The 15,966-nt window shown below is 50.9% G+C and overlaps 1 protein-coding gene across 1 annotated transcript; it reads right to left on the bottom strand.

The window, feature by feature from the left end:
* Positions 1 to 3,747: 3,747 nt before the first annotated feature.
* Positions 3,748 to 15,585, bottom strand: IGFBP4 (insulin like growth factor binding protein 4). The gene is made up of 4 exons (XM_080924258.1): positions 14,759 to 15,585; positions 8,498 to 8,643; positions 7,609 to 7,743; positions 3,748 to 5,589 (listed from the first exon to the last, which is right to left on the bottom strand). The coding sequence occupies exons 1-4, from the start codon at positions 15,105 to 15,107 to the stop codon at positions 5,455 to 5,457; spliced, it is 765 nt and encodes a 254-aa protein (XP_080780384.1). The 5' UTR covers positions 15,108 to 15,585; the 3' UTR covers positions 3,748 to 5,454.
* Positions 15,586 to 15,966: the final 381 nt, after the last annotated feature.

The raw sequence follows: 15,966 nt of genomic DNA, 5'->3' as shown, positions 1-15,966 counted from the left end.
TCAGTGTCAGCAACAGTTAGCTTCGTGGCTACAGATAAAACATATAGAAGTTACTTCTTTTGTGTAGTTAGTCCCGGATGTCGTGGAACTCATTATGTAAACTAGGCTGACCTTGAACTCACAGAGATCTCCCTGCTTCTGCTGGAATTAAAGGCACACAGCACCACATTCTGTCAGAAGCAATTTCTAAAGTAAAATTTAGAACCTTTGGCTTAGAAGAATAAGTCTATAGCTCTGTCTTAGTTTGGGGTTATTATTATTGTGATGAAATACCATGACCGAAGTGACTCGGGGAGGGAAGGGTTTATTTGGCTCACACTTCCACCACACAGTTCATCATCAAAGAAGTCAGGACAAGAACATGGAGGCAGGAGCTGATACAGAGGCCATGGAACGTACTGGCTTGTCAGCCATCTTTCTTATAGAACCCAGGACCACCAACCCAGAAAAGGCCCCACCCATAATGATCTGGCCCTCCTCTGTCAATCACTATTTAAGAAAATGGCCTACAGCTTGCCTACAATCTGATCTTCTGGAGGCATTTCCTCAATTGAGAATCCCTTCTCTCTGATGCCTCTAGCTTGTGTCAGGTTGACATAAAACCAGCCAGTACAAGTACCAACAATCACACTCTTAATTCCCTTACAGGAAACACTGCTGGCCATTGTAAATAGATTGCATACACGTGTATCTTCTATACGCAAGAGCAAAATGTTTGTTTTGTCAGAGTAAACAGGCAAAAAAGGCAGCTGATGGCCCTGAAGAGGACAAATGGAGAAGGTGTCCCTGGACTAAAATTACCCCGAAGCTGATTGGAGCTTCCATCTTAACTCTCCACCTGGGCCTAGTCTCCTTCAATATCTCTGTCCTTTTGTGGTTACCAATCCTGGGGTCACAACTTGAGCTATGGCCACCTATCCTCAGTAAGCCAATTACAAGAGCCAGGAAGAGGAACAAAGAGGTGCTGCGAACTCCCCCATGTCTTCCAGGGACCTCAAATGAGATTGCAATTTAGGTAGAGGGCCAAAGATAGGCTTGTATAAGCAGGGCCAGCCAAGATATGGTTCTGCCCACCAGTAAAGCCTTCCCGGTCGGGGCTTCTGTGTGAAGTCTCTCTCTGAAAGTCAAGTTCCCCCTCTGAGTGGAATCTTTTTCTTTTCTCAGCATAAGATTCCTGGAGAAAGTTCTATTGCTTTGGAGTCCATTGTACCAATCAACTGTCCAATTGAGAGACAGAAGTATCTTTTTTAGAATATCTTCATTTCTGCTAAGCCTGTTAAAAAGGTCTCTCACCAGACCGCCCTCTCAGGGATAGTGAGTGTGACAGTTTGAATACACTTGGCCCAGGGAGTGGCACTATTAGGAGATGTGGCCTTGCTGGAGTGGGTGTGGCCTTGTCAGAGGAAGTGTGTCACTCTGGAGATGGGCTTTGAGACCCTCTTCCTAGCCACATGAGAGCCAGTCTTCTCATTTGCCTTGGAACAAGATGTAGACCTCTCAGCTCCTTCTGCGCCACACCTGCCTGCATGCTGCCATGCTCCCACTTTGATGACGATGGACTGAACCTCAGAGCCGTAAACCAGCCCCAATTAAATGTTGTTCTTATAGGAGTTGCCTTGGTCATGGTGTCTGTTCACAGCAGTAAAACCCTAACCAAGACAGTGAGTTATCTGGCCTGTCTCATTCTGGAGTCGGACTCCAAAGCTGTCCCTAGAAAGTCACCAAAAGTCAGTTCTGGTCTCCAACAATCACTACATAGCCCCACCTCCTCTCCAGGTACAGGAGCCAACGATATCAGCTTAAGGGGGTGGGGGAGCAACAACCCAGCATCTGTGGTCATAGCTGGGTGCCAAGGTCCTAATCCTGACTCTGGATTTTCATCTGGGCCTCAACCTTCCCACCTATAGAGCCTGGGCTGCCTATAACTCGGCTGAACAGTGGTACAGTTACTTCCCAACCTTCTGTTCCTCTCATCCTGAGTGTATCTAGAGCCTCCCCCCTTGGCTTGGGTGGTCTTTAGGAAGAGGGTTCTGGCCCCAGTTGCAGAATTTAGAGTTGGGAAAGGGACCAAGAGAATGAAGGGATCGAGCCAGCCATGGAAGCCGCTAATCTCCATTCTCTCCCCCACAACTCCACCCCAGGGGACCACACTGCCGCCTCCGCTGAAAGCAATTTGTCATGCCCTGAATTAAGTGGTTCCAACAAGGGTTTAATTTCAGTTTAATGGCTCTGTTTTTATGTGTAATTAAATACCGTTGCATGGTGAAAATATGTTGTTTGCACTTTAGAGGCTGTGTAAGGGCCTGGGAAGCCAGTCCCTTGGAGCTTCAACTCACAGGCTCCCGCAGCCTGGCTGGGATTGTCTACATGGGGGGTTGGGAGGTGACCTCAAGACCTGAGGAAAGAAGGAAAGGGGAGTGGTGGTCTTTCTGGCGCCTGCCACTCAGAGGAGTATGTTTCTAATTAACTGCATACCCCCCTCTTTTACCCTCTGACCTCAACCCTCCCCAACCCCTGGGGCCTCAGACATTGAATGGGCAGGATCTAATTAGATCCCTGACTGAGGACTAAGGTGCTCTCTGTCCCCCACAATGTGTGTGCCCAAAGGCTGGTTCCTTTGCCCCTCCCCCATCATTCTCCTGTGCTTGCAACTGCCTCTTCCCTCTCACCTCCCGGTGAGGACCCAGCCTCTCAAGCTGCTCCTGGTTTCCCAACTTTTCCGACCTACATCCCTACTCTCTCCTAGATCAGAGGTAGCACTGTCATGAAGGCCTGAAACACAGTGGGAATTTCTTTAGCTACGAATGTTTTTTTTGGGGGGGGGGGGTGGGGGAGGGATGGTCATTTGCCAAACAACCACATGCGTTCCAGGAAGGAGAACTTAGGAGGTGCCCAAGTCCTTGCACAGGTCATGACATTCCTGGAACAGCTTGGTGGCAGAGGGCCAAAGGGCTGAAATGATACTTTTTCTGGAAGGAGCTGGGGAATGGCAGAAGCTAAATTTCGGGACTTTTCTAGATAACAGGGCAGAAGGCGGACCCATCCTCAGCAGATCAGGGTTTGATCCCCACTGAGTGGTGGGGATGGAAATGAAGCACCAGCACATGGATGAGCTAAGAGACCCCCATGCTCAACCAGTAGTTTTATGTGTTTGTGTGTGCAAGAGACATCAAGACTGTAATGGGTGAGCATGAGTATGCCACTGCGTGCCTCTGAAGATCAGAAGACAACTTGCAGGAGCTGATTCCCTCCCTCTGCCATGTGGGTCCCAGGAACTGAACTCCGGTCTCCAGGCTTGGTGACAAATGCCTTTACCCCGAGCCACCTCGCTAGTCCAGAAAGAGTAAGTTTCTTGTGGTGGCAGAGCAGAACAGACAGGACCTCAGTTCTCAAGATGCAGTGACCCCCACAAGGACGTTCAAGTTTGGTCCTTGCCTTCTTCCTAAGATGCCAGTCCTGGGACATTCATGGACATGTGTAGGTCAGGTCAAGAGGGCATCTCTGACTCGGGAAATGTCACACAAACAGTGTTGCTTTTTTCTTTGACATAAGACAACCTACACAGGAGAGGAAGTATGACTGTATGAAGTGTGAAACCACTCCAAAGCACATAGCCTCTGTTAACTGGCACTAGACAGTTCTCTTTGAGGCCTACAGTTTATTCCATAAAATAAAGATCCACTTGTGCATTTCCGTGAGAGAAACACACTCTACAGAGGTCACATTATCTCACCTATCACACACACACACACACACACACACACACACACACACACACACACAGGGAGACAGAGAGCGACAGGTGTATACACATGTATATGTGCCCACTCCCATAAAAGCAGATGCTACGGGAACACACCTATGAACCTGAGAAGGGACAAGTTCTGAAGCACAGGCCGACACTGAGAACTTGAAGTCAAAGGTTCCCATTCTCCCAGTTCTTTGGTGTTGGAGCATGCCCATCCCCCAGCGAAGAAAACACTGGTGCCATGGAACTTACTGTGATTTCCCACCACCTTTACCACCACCGTCCTGTCCCTGAAGTGCAGTCCTCTCCATCCCCATCTAAATAAACTAAATGGAGCTGTGAACTCATCCTGTGCACACTCTTAGGTTATACCCCAGCTCCACTGAGTACCCGACTCAGAAGCCAACTAGGAAGCCGGGTGAGGCTTCTTTGGCCTCCAAAACCACAGGACCCCACTCCACTGTGAGGATAAGGACTACAGGCTGGGGTTGCCTGGGGAGAAACCTCAGGGAGAGGGTGTTCGGTGTGCAGCAGTCCTTTGCTAAGCAGGAAGGTTCCGCCTCCCTCCACCCCTGATTCATCCCCGTTTCTAATAGTAAATAAATCAACCAAACACAATTATCTGGATATTTTTTGGTTTTGTTCTGTTTTTTTTTTTTTTTTTTTTTTAAAAAAAAAGAATGAAAAGACACTATAGCCAACAAGCAGGTCTCTAAATCTATCCAGGCAAGCCAGAAAATGTCCAGGGGGATAGAAAGGGTGGGGTAGGAGGTATAAGGAAAGGGAAATATGGGGAGAGAGGCAGAGCCACAGGTGGTGGGCAACTGGAAAGATAGGGTCATCCTGGTGACTTCATGACCAGTAACCACAAACAGGAACCAGTACAGGACCTCCACAGCTTCTAATCCCCCCAGTGTGAGTTTTCCTCTCCTTCACATACACACAATCCAATCTCATATTCTTTTCTCTCCTGCCTGCTCATAGTGATGAGCCCACCTCCCTGCCCCGTCCTTCAGGCCTTCTTCACCCTCCTCCCTCTCCCATAGTGGAGATCCATCTGCAAGGCATTATCAGCTAACTGAATACCCACCCGAAGACGGGCCCTGTCCCTCAAGCTTGTGCCCTGGAGGACCTGAGGAATGCGATCTACATAGCACAGAGCAGAGGTGGGTCTCTACCCCACACCTTCCTACACTCTGGCCAGATTGAGAAGGTGGGTGTTCAATGTTCACAACTGTCTTTCTCTCTGACTCCAAGAATGAGGTTTATTTTTTCCCATAGGCCTCTAGCTCAGGTGTCACAATCAGAGGAAATCAGAATGAGGCTTCCTGGGGCTGAAAACTAAAGCTGGCACATAGTATGTTATCAATACATGTTTTCAGATGGCTGGATGAATGAATGAATGAATGAATTCAAGATTGATTTGAAAACACACTGGGGCTTCCTGTTGCTACTACACTCAGACCCCTTGGGCTATGTAAGTCCATTATGGGCACTCCAAGGCTCAGGCTTACCCTGTGGGGCACGTCCCATAAACATACACACACTCACACGTACGTACGTACACACTCACCAAAGGAAACTTTGGGTAGGGCCAGAGGCAGAGAGCCAGGACTCAGACCAAGACTCCATGGCAGGTCAACTTATAGCCCCCAGAGCATAGGGGCCTAGTAGGGGGCGCTGAGTCCCCCACCTGCTGGCAGGTCTCACTCTTGGAAGCTGTCAGCCAGTTGGTGGCAGTCCAGCTCCCCCTTGGGTTCCAAGCCCCCTGGAAGCTTCACCCCTGTCTTCCGATCCACACACCAGCACTTGCCGCGCTGTCCATCCAGGGCAGGGTGACACTGTCAAGTTAAAGGTATGGGGTCAGGTCCCAGGCGACAAAGAGCCCAGGTAGTCCCCACCAGCTCCATCCTAGCCCCCAGGTCAGACAGTTGCTCCTTCAAGATGATACCTGAACACAAGGGCTCTTTATGAGCAACAGTCCCCAGAGCTCACTGTAGCGGGGAGACTTGTCCAAGGAGACATCTACAGAGCTTCTAGAGGCAGGACCCAAGAAGGCTTAGACTTAAAGGTATAGATGATTGTAAAAGCTGAGCTCATTGGAGATGTTCCAGCTTGTGACTGGGATCTGAGGCATGAGATTACAAGCTGAGAGCAAAGACAGCATCAGGACCACAGATGAAGATGGGTTGGGGTACGGTTAAAACAGGAGCCAGGTAACATTGAGAGCCCAAGTCAGAAGCAGTTGGATCAGATGTGGTGGTACAATGCCTCTAACCCTGGTACTTAGAAAGCAGGTTGTTGCAAGAAGCTTAAATCAGAATAAAGACAGAAGTCAAGGTCAGAAGAATTGACATCAGGCTAAAATTCAGGTCAGAATTAGACTACGGGGTGGGCATAGGCAGGGCACAAAAGTATATTTCAAAGACAGACTCAAAGTTAGAATGAAGGTTGGCTCAAGACTCAGAAATGTGTTTTGAGATAAAGGGTCAAGGGGTCATGGTCTCTGTTTGGTTTGGTTTTTGATTTTTCCAGGCAAAATTTCTCTGCATAGTCCTGGCTATTCTGGACTTGCTTTATAGAGCAGGCTGGCCTTGAACTCACAGAAATCCACCTGCCTCTGCCTCCCAAGCACTGGGACGAAAGGTGTGAGTTACCACTCCTGCCCAGCAAGTGTCAGTTTTTGCTGCGATAAAAATTAGGGGTAAAAAAAAAAAAAAAATACATGTAGCATTATGTAACCGGAAAAAAAAAAAAAAAAAAAGAATCCTGGTATACATGCTGGACCTTAGTCAATAATCAACTGCATCAAATACACTCCTTTTCGGCGTTAGTAATAAAATAAGATTCAATGCAGACAACGGGATACAATCATTCTGCACTCTCTCCTCGCTGTTCCACTTCCCCGATGGCCAGGCCTGTCAGTTTTGCTTGTTTAACTAAGGATGAGGGGTATTAAGAATTGAGACGTGGAACGTGTGTTGGGATGAAGGCTGAAGATAGGTCAGGCGCTGGTTCTAAGGAGTCTCCTCTGACCCTTCTTCTCTCTTTGAATACAACTCCACACCTTCCTCTCGCCCCGTACAGACTGAGGACAGTTGTGTCATCCTCCTGATGAGGCCTCTGCTGCTTAGCTGGCAGCTCACTATGGGGATGTGTCCATAGTGGGAAAACAACATTCTTTACGCTCATGTAACCTGGAGAAGCAGGACAAGGCTCACCACGCCACATTCAGCACAAGGCACTTTAACTCCAGTGCCCTGCCCAGATCTGCTCCTCACATGACGGGCCAGAGATGAGGTGCTCTGTTCCTGCTGTACGTGAGTGTGACGTGAGTGTGACGCTGCTACCTGCTCTCTTCTCTTCTGACCCCTCTCTCCACATGACACTCTCAGGCCACCAGACCCAGCTCTACCTCCTTCTCCTCTGCACCCAGGGAGTCTGAGCTCAGCTGCAGACTGAATCTCATAACTTGGAATCCCTAAACCCAGATGAAGCTTCAGATGGTCAGAGACCGTGAGCACAACTTTGAGGAGAGGAGGAGGGGGAGGGGAAGCACAGGGAGCAAGGTTCACACCATCAATGGGGGGAGGGGTTCTTTCTGAGTCTGAGAAGCTGCAAAGGGCTCTGGAAGGAAATCAAGTTCTGCCGGGAATTCATTCTGTGGTGTGGGCTGGCCAGGGTCCTTTCTGAGTCTGTCTCTCATCTCCAAAAGGAATGAGGTGGACAGGCCATGCCAAGAGTAGAACAGAGCTTAGGGAGACACAAATGGTTGGGCTGGATTTGGAGAGCTTCCCTTCCTTTGAGAGCATCCTTCCCAGGGCTGAGGCCAGGGCGGGGTAGCAGGAAGGGAGACCCACCTGTTTGGGATGGAAGTTACCATTTCGGTCACAGTTCGGGATGGGGATGAGGAAGAGGTCTTCATGAGTACGGCTCTGAGAGGCAGCCAGTCGCTCCAAGGCCCGGTGCAGCTCACTCTGACAGGAACCTTGGGGCTGGGGACAGAAGAGCAAACTGCTCAGCAAATGAGAAAGGCAGGAAGATGAAGCTGGGGCTCTGGGCTAAAGGGGGCTAATGATCCTGAACAGAGACTCAAGAAGCAAACCCAGAAACTTAAGACTCAACACCAACAGTGGATATCAAGGGAAAGGTTTTGACACTAAGCACTCCTAAAAGAGCAGGAAGTAGGGGCACATGTCTTCACTGCCTGCCCTCTGGAAGCAGAAGCAGGAGGGTTGTTGCAAGTTCAAGGCCAGCCTGGTATATTTAGGAAGTTCTAGGCCAGTATGGGCTGCAAAAGGAAACCCTGTCTTACAATAAATAACCATCAAACAAAACAAAACAGGCTGTGGGGGTTCGTGCTTTAATCCCAGTACTAGGGAGGCAGAGGCAATCCAATCTCTCAATTCAAGGCCAGCCTAGTCTACAGAGCAAGTTCCAGAACAGCCAGGGCTACACAGAGAAACCCCCATCTTGAAAAAAAAAAAAAAAAAAAAAAACCAAAGCATCCAAACAGAAAGGACCAAGAAACACTAGGGCGATTGGGCCCCGATTTTACCAGTCAACTTGCTGTGCCAATATTCACGTGCAGCGCGAAAAAGAATCAGAGAGAAATAAGGACTCTCCTTGGGTCCCAATGAGGTCATGTTGCACACAAGGATCTTCAGAGTTTGTTGGGTGAACACAGCCCAGGACTAGTAATTGCAGCAAATCTATTAGCATACACATGTGTGGGTCAGAGGTGCTCACCACAGGACGGGGTTCCTCCCGAGGTGTCCCCACGACCTTCATCTTGCTCCGATCTCTCATTTTGGCCATATGCTTCTGCAGGCATCTGTGATCGTGGGCGCTGCAGGGGTTGAAGCTGTTGTTGGGATGTTCGCTCTCATCCTTGTCTGTAGGGCAATCCAAGGAAGGCAGAAATCAGCATCAGGACCGAAGTTTACGCTCCTTCAACGCCCCCACCACTTCCTCCACCACCTGGAGTCTTCATTGCAACTCTGAGTCTCGGGGGCAGGAAGGAAGAAATATGAGCACACCCCCACCCCATCTCCACACCGCTCCTCTGGATCTCTTTGGGAGCATAGTCCTCTTGAAGTCCTTGGCTTGTTCCTCTCCCCACCCAGGTCACCAGGATGAATCACCAACTGCAGCTGCCCAGATGGCAGGAGGGTCCCTTGGGCCCTGCAGGGAGGTCTGAGGCAGGCAAGGGGGATGGATCTTCTCCCTCTCTGTTCAACTCCTCCCACCGTCCCCCTCTCCATCTGCTCACTCTTCCTGTCTCCTTCTCCGCTCTTTTAGCATCTGGCTGAGCCTGCCGGGGATCCCTAGGGCTAAAATCATATTTTCCATGAGCAAGGAGTCTGGCCCCAAAGGTTCTCCCACTGTCTGCGTCTGTGAGCGTGTATGTCTGCATATGCGTGTGTGAACATTTCTCCAGCCTCTACCTCTTGAGTCTTATATCCTTGAACCTGAACCCCCATTCAATGTCCATATGAGTCAACCTGAAGCAGGCAATGGGTTATCTGGAGATCAGTCCCAGTCTCCACGGTCCCTGGTGAAGGTTCTATGTGAGCTGTCTCATCCAGAAGGCCCTGCGTTGTGGCCTTGCTCATTCTTGGCTGCCAGGGCCAGAACACAAGGCTGAGCTGGAGAAAGAGGCTGGAAGACTTCTCAGCACATCAGAGCCACCTCTGAAATACTCAGACTTGGCAGCTCAATGCGGGCCCAAGTGCAGAGCCCCTGCCAGCATTCCAGATGTTGGCAGGCGGACAGGAGGTTACATCTGGTTTGCGTCAGGACTTTTTTTTTTTTTTTTTCCTGAGGATTTAGCAGGTTCCTTTATACATGGCAACAGTCCCAGAGCTGCCTCTGGGTCAAATGGTATTTCTCTGCCTAGCCAAAGCTGGGGAGTTGGGTTTTGTTTTATTCTTCTAGTTTGGGGGACAAAGGGAAAGAACCACATAAACGAAGGGACGCCAGGCAAGAAGGGATCTAAACCATCCTCTTCCCAAAAATCCTAACAAGACAAAAAAACAAAAAAAAACAAAAAAAAAAAAAAAAAAAAAAAAAAAATCCGTTAAGATTCATACCAAAGTAAAATGGCCTCACTATGGACAAATTTTGTCTCGAGTGAAGTTCTTGTGGAGAATTAAAGACCAGAAATAGACGGAGCAGAAAGATACCACCATCCTGTTCGTGGTGATGAAAGGAGAGACGAAGGAGGCCCCAGAGCCACATCAAGCTTGGGACAGCTAAACTGGACGGAGGAGATTTCTGGCATTCACACGACACATCTCAGGACTGACTCTAGGTACACCATTCCAGTCAGTTTATTCTCTTTGATTGGCTGTCCTTTCAGTCAGAGTGGCATTGCCAGTCTCGGGTTCTTCTCGGGGAAAACATGAAGTCTTTTCGGCAGGAAAGAAGAATTTGAGGCTAGGCAAATATTCTACCCCTAAGCTACGATCCCAACCCTAATAAATATCTCTTTTTCTTTCTCTTTTGTTTTGAGACAGGGTCTCACATAGCCCAGGCTGGCCTCGAATTTTCTATGTAGCTGAGACTGGCCTTTAATTCCTTCTCCTCCTAGCTTTGCTGCCGAAGTACTGGATTATAGGCAGGGGCTACTGCATCTGGCTCCTGGCCATCAAATTATTATTATTATTATTATTAGTTTTGTTTTAAGAGGTTTTTAAAAGAAAGGAGATGCCTCAGAAGATAGAGAGCACCCCTACCCTACAGTCCCAGAGCTATGATACCACGAGCCCTCAAGAGTGCAGACAAATATGGCCCAGAGACTTGACCCCAACGCAGCTTCCCAGTGTGGCATTATCTGTGAATAGAAGCCAACAATAGGAGTCCTTGCAGGCTTATCCATGGGTATTTTAAGACGTTCACCATTAACGAGAACTGAATAGCTTGTTGAAACCTAGAACTTCGTAGGACACAGAGCAAGCCCAGAAGCATAGCTTATGATGATGTCAGAATTAAATGGTCCCATGTCGAAGAAGGCCTTAACTGGGCACAGCTGTGTCAGCAGCCTGCTGGCCTCTGAGTGTGCATGTTCTTCCCAGTGAGCCCTAGTTTGAATCTACACTTAGAAATAACCACCATCTTGGAAGAATAGCTCCTTATTCACCTGGGGTCTTAGGGCAGATGAAGTCCCGACCCACCCACCAACGCAGAATCACAAATGTCTCCCAACAATCACATGTCCAGACATCTGCTCATCCAGGTGTGCACATCTACACCCTCTCATGTACTCTGACCTTGCCCTGGTCAGACACACAGACCAAGCCAGGACACACTCTCATCTGGGCCTCTCTCACCATGGCTTGTTGACTCTCCATTTAATCTGTAACTTGCCCCCCCCCCCATCCATCCGTGCTTGCCTGGTACTGAGCCTTGGCGGGGGAGGGGTGTGGCACTGAGCCTCTCTTAAAACATTAACTTCCTAGCACTGTTCAGCTTCTAATGCCCTCTACTGAGGTTGCAATGACCCCCGAGAGCAGGAGCTGGGGGGCAGACCCCTTGCCCTCTTGTTAGGATTCCAAGAAGCTTGTCTAGAAGGTGGAGTCTTCTCATGGAGTTCCTGCTTAGACCTGGGCAGACCGCCATCCAGCCAGGGCAGAAGTCTTGCTTTTCACTTTACTGCAGAGCAGAACAAGGAGCCCCCAGGGAGAAGCTGTGCACAGCTCTGGCCCCAATAGGGGCAAAGTTCCCACTGCCTAATTTCATCCCCATGATTCCTCTTCAAGACCAGCCCTTGACCCCTGTAAGACACCCAGGCTAAGAACTGAGTACCTCCTGCCAGCCAGACCTAGAAGCGTCAGCCATGTTCCAAAGGGCCACCTACCTGCCCACCCCCCCCCTCCAAAATGCCTCTCTCTTTCTTCATCCCCAAGATCCTAGCTGGAGAATACAAAACGACCCAGGACAGATACCAGGCTGTTCCTTTGAGATTTTGCTCAAGGGCTGCCTCTCACCATTGTTCTCTGCTGCTGACCTCTAATGAGATGAGAGATCCTACAAAGCCAAAGAACCCCTTCTCCTGTGATTCTCCCCAACTTTGCCCCCTTAACCTATGGTTCCCAGCCTCAGCTTCTTCATCTCTATCCTCATTGTCACCCCAATATATGGACCTTGTTCTCTATCAGACACCTCAGAACCATGAGACACCTGACAGGCGGACACTGAAATCGCCTAAGTAGAGAAGATGTGCCTTTGGCCACTTGAAGCACCAAAAGTTTAGGCTATGTCCGTATTAAAAAAAAACTCTAGGCAGCCATGTTCTTCCTCCCCTCTCTCCTAAAGCACAGGAGCTCTGGGAAAGCCCAGTTCCCATGACATGACTCGATTCCCAGTACTGGAGTAGGGACAATATTTGCTATGTTAACTAAAAATTAACCCAGCCTGCCTGTTCCTTAACCCTGTCCTAGAGGGACCTAGAGCCTGGTTTAGGAACTCCCCGTCCCAAGGTTGACCTCTCCATCGAATACCCTCTGGGATTTCCAAAAGTCGAGGGTCAGTCAGTACCATGATGTAAAATTGTAGATTTATGATGTATATATCCATCCCCACCTCTGGTGGTCTTGGTATTGCCAACCTGTCAGAGGGGAGAGCAAGGCAGGCTGAAAAGAGAAGGGATAGCCTGCCCCTGGAAAAAAAATATGAAAAGCTGTGTCAACAGACAGTTCACCTAAGGGATTGGCTGAAGCTCGTCCCCAAGAGCAAAGAACAGAAATGACAGACTTACATGCCCTTCACTACTTATTATTAAAAAAAATAATGGGGCTGGAGAGATGGCTCAGTGGTTAAGAGCACTGTCTGCTCTCCCAGAGGTCCTGAGTTCAATTCCCAGCAACCACACGGTGGCTCATAACCATCTGTAATGGGATCTGATGCCATCTGCTGCTGTGTCTGAAGACAGCTACAGTGTACTGACATAAAATAAATAAATCTTTAAAGAAAGAAAATAATGCCCTTTATTTCTGGGACAGAGGTCTCAAACCTGAAGACCTAAAAGGGACAGTGGCCTGACAGTATAAGGTGTGGGCTGAGGGAGGTTCAGTAATTCCCCAGAGATCCTGCAAGGCTGAGGCACAGCTCTATATGTTTTCCTCCCATGATGCAAAGGTGTCAGGCCATGGCGAGGAAGTACTTCTCTGACGACTAGAAAACATTGGCCAGCTTGCCAGTCAAGTGTCTGTGGTCTCCAGGGCCTTCCTGTTACCGAATTTTCCCTCTTCAGATGGCTGTGACCATTGTGTTCATGGAAGACAAGGTCAAGAAGTGGGAGGGGAATTGGTGTCTTGAGATCTGGATTCCAAGACAGACGTACTGGTACCCTATTCCTAGACACCTCTTGAAGCTGGCTAGCCTCACATCCACCAAGTCATCAGAACCTGTGCCATGCCTTCCAGATCTAGGGGATCTGGTTCTCCTCCACACAGCAGGGATGCAACACAAGAAAAGGCTCTTGTAGCGGTTTTTTCTCTGGCTTGGGCTCAAGTTGGGAAGAGGGGAGATGACCAGCCATCTTCACCTGAGGCTAGATTCCCAACGGCTGGGAGGGAGCAAAGACTCAAAGTGGGCATCCTAAAAATGCAACCCTGTCTCAGGGTCTCACTGCCCCAAGATCAAGGAATCAGTCTCCCGGGACCCTCCTCCTCCACCAATGCTGGTTGCCAGCCTGGCATTTCTCCCAGAATATTTTCTGCTGACCCATCTCTCCTTGCCCCAGGAGCAGGAAGGGCAGAGAGGCACCCCTGGGGTCCACCTCCTTCCTGTTTTCCCTGCGCCCTGCTTTCCTCAGACTAACAAGCTGTTGAGGATTGAGGAAGTGGAGTGGTCTGGGACCCAGAGCAGGAAGCTTGGGGCTGAAGTCCCAGCATCCGGGCTGCAACAATGGAGGATTCAAAGATCAGGAAAGAGAGAAGCTCCACCGTGGTTTAGGGAGCCTGGCTGTCAGAGAACGGACAATAACCAGAGTCAGGGACACAGAGAGGCAGAGAAAGAAAGAGCAGGGCATACAGGAGTCACTGTGGAGACTACAAAAGAGCAACAGCAACGGAGGTGGAAGGGGGAGGACTGCAGAAAACCAGAGAAGGAAACTAACTGGTCAAGCTCAGGAGACTGAGAAAAAGAGAACTCAGGGCAGTTTGATAAAACTGGAAGTTGAGAGACACCGCAGGAAATAGAAGGACAAGAGAAGAGTCTAAGAAGAAACAGAGAAAGGTCCACGGGCAAGTGGACAAAGGAGAGGGAGTAAATACAAGATCATGCTATCCCTCCTCTCAGTCCCATATACCCAAGGACTGGCAACCAACACTTCCCTCCAACCCCCTCAAATGGCACCTGCCAGAAGGAAGGAAGAAACCTGGATGTGCCACCCTGGCAGAACGAGCCCTGCTTCCCTTCCCCTGCTTTCCGAGCCGTTGGGGAGTTTAAGTCTCCCGTTCTTCACCACTGTAGTCCTTCTGATTTGTATGTTTCCCACGTCATCACACCGTGATGAGTGAGAGGTCCAGGCCTGGCTCCTCACACCTCCTCTGCCTTTCACCTGAACCTGAGTGCGGATCAGGCTCTGGATCGAGAACAGAAAGGAACCGTCCCAACGCGCGCGCACGCGCGCGCGCGAACACACACACACACACACACACACAGAGCATCCTATAGCAGTCTTCTAGCTCTAGAAGACAAATGTAACTGAATCAGGCCATGTAGCTTACCACAATCGCCTCAGGAGCCAGGCTTACCACTGAGGCCAAGACCCCTCTTCCCAAAGAAATACTTGAGAGGTTTGAGATGAAGAGGCTCCCCTTGACCGGTGGCAACTGGTGTTGGTTGGGATTAAGTGCCAGATATCAGGCTCTGCCACGTACCTCCTTTCTCCTCAACTCACAGGGGGCGCATTGACGGGCCTTCCAGACCGGCCAGAATGGGAACCAAGTTGCAAGGAGGAGGGTGTTTGGGAAATGTGGCAGAGGGAAAGTAGGTGTACCTTACCAGAGGTCTGCAGGCTTTCCTGGATGGCTTCGATCTCGGACAGCGCCGTGCACACGCCTTGCCCGTGCATCAACGTGCGCAGGGGCTTCTCTACCCCCCGGGGCGGGTAGCAACGCAGGCCTGAGCCACAGCGTGGGGTATACACCCCGCAGGGCATCCCCAGGCCCAGGGCGCAAGTGGCGCAACAACCGCAGCCAGGCTCCCGCACCAGCTCCTCGCAACCCACTGGGGGGCGGCAGCGCGCCAGCTTCTCCTCGGAGCAAGGGGGGCAGTGGATGGCTTCGTCGCCCAGGCTCGGCCGAGGCCCTGCGGCCAGCAGCAGGACGGCCACGAGGCCGAAGGGCAGCATGGTGAGGACGAGGGTGGGGTGCAGGACGGGAGCGCGGACTCGCGACTGGGCTGCAAGGGACCCCGGAGGCAGCTCCCCGAGAGCTTAGAGAACCAGACCCGGAGAGCGAGAGGACACGGAGCGGCCCCGGCAAGCTGGGACGGAGCCGGGAAGTTAGCAAGCACACTGGAGCGGAGCAAGCCTGGCCACCGAGGCGCTGCGCTGCATCCTCGGCCGGCCCAGCAGGCGGCGGGGGGCAGGGGGCTAAGCGGCTGCCCCGGACCAGCTCCCGGGACTTTATACCGGCCCCCTGGCCACACCCCCAGCGCCGTCCCCGAGGTGGGAGAGCAGGGGAGGGCGAAGGGGAACTGGAGCAATGGAGCGGGAGAAGAGGCCGTTAGGGGGAGGGGGCGCTGGCCTGAGTCGCCGCCACTGCTACAACATCTGAAAGTCCTTTGCTCTGCAGAAGAAAGCGAGGCACTTTGGAAGCGGTGGCCCGCGCGCAGAGAGCCTCTGAGCGGAACCCTGGAGAGAAAGCAGGGCGAGGGGAGGGAGAAGGGGATGTTGCTGGTCTCCTCCCTCGACCTCGAAGAATTCCTTCCCAGACACCTCGTGCTGACACTGAGAACCTAACCTCATAGCGGACTCAAGATCCTCTCCTTCAGTCCCCATCCCCCGGTCAGAGTCCTCCGGCCACCCCCACCCACCCCACCCCCTGGCACGTCCAATCTCAACCTCTAGAGACCGCGGGCAAGGCGATCAAGCACTCTTGCAGGGGTCCAGAAGAGCTCTGGCCTTGAGGTGCTAATAGGCAGTCTTCTCACTTGCCCCGTGAACCTACCTCTACACTTAGTCCCCCGCCCCAGGTTCCATTTGGGCC

Source organism: Micromys minutus, assembly GCF_963924665.1.
Source record: "Micromys minutus genome assembly, chromosome: 10".
Classification (NCBI taxonomy): Eukaryota; Metazoa; Chordata; class Mammalia; order Rodentia; family Muridae; genus Micromys; species Micromys minutus.
The sequence above is the reverse complement of the archived record's forward strand: the minus strand, read 5'-3'. Positions and strand labels throughout refer to the sequence as shown.

What these genes read in the sequence shown, in the direction of transcription:
- IGFBP4 (XM_080924258.1), bottom strand. Translation starts at nt 15,107, where the DNA reads ATGCTGCCCTTCGGCCTCGTGGCCGTCCTGCTGCTGGCCGCAGGGCCT. An exon ending in GGAAAGCCTGCAGACCTCTG is followed by an intron (nt 8,644 to 14,758) that starts GTAAGGTACACC and finishes ATTGCCCTACAG; the next exon opens with ACAAGGATGAGAGCGAACAT. An exon ending in GGGAGGAACCCCGTCCTGTG is followed by an intron (nt 7,744 to 8,497) that starts GTGAGCACCTCT and finishes TTCTGTCCCCAG; the next exon opens with CCCCAAGGTTCCTGTCAGAG.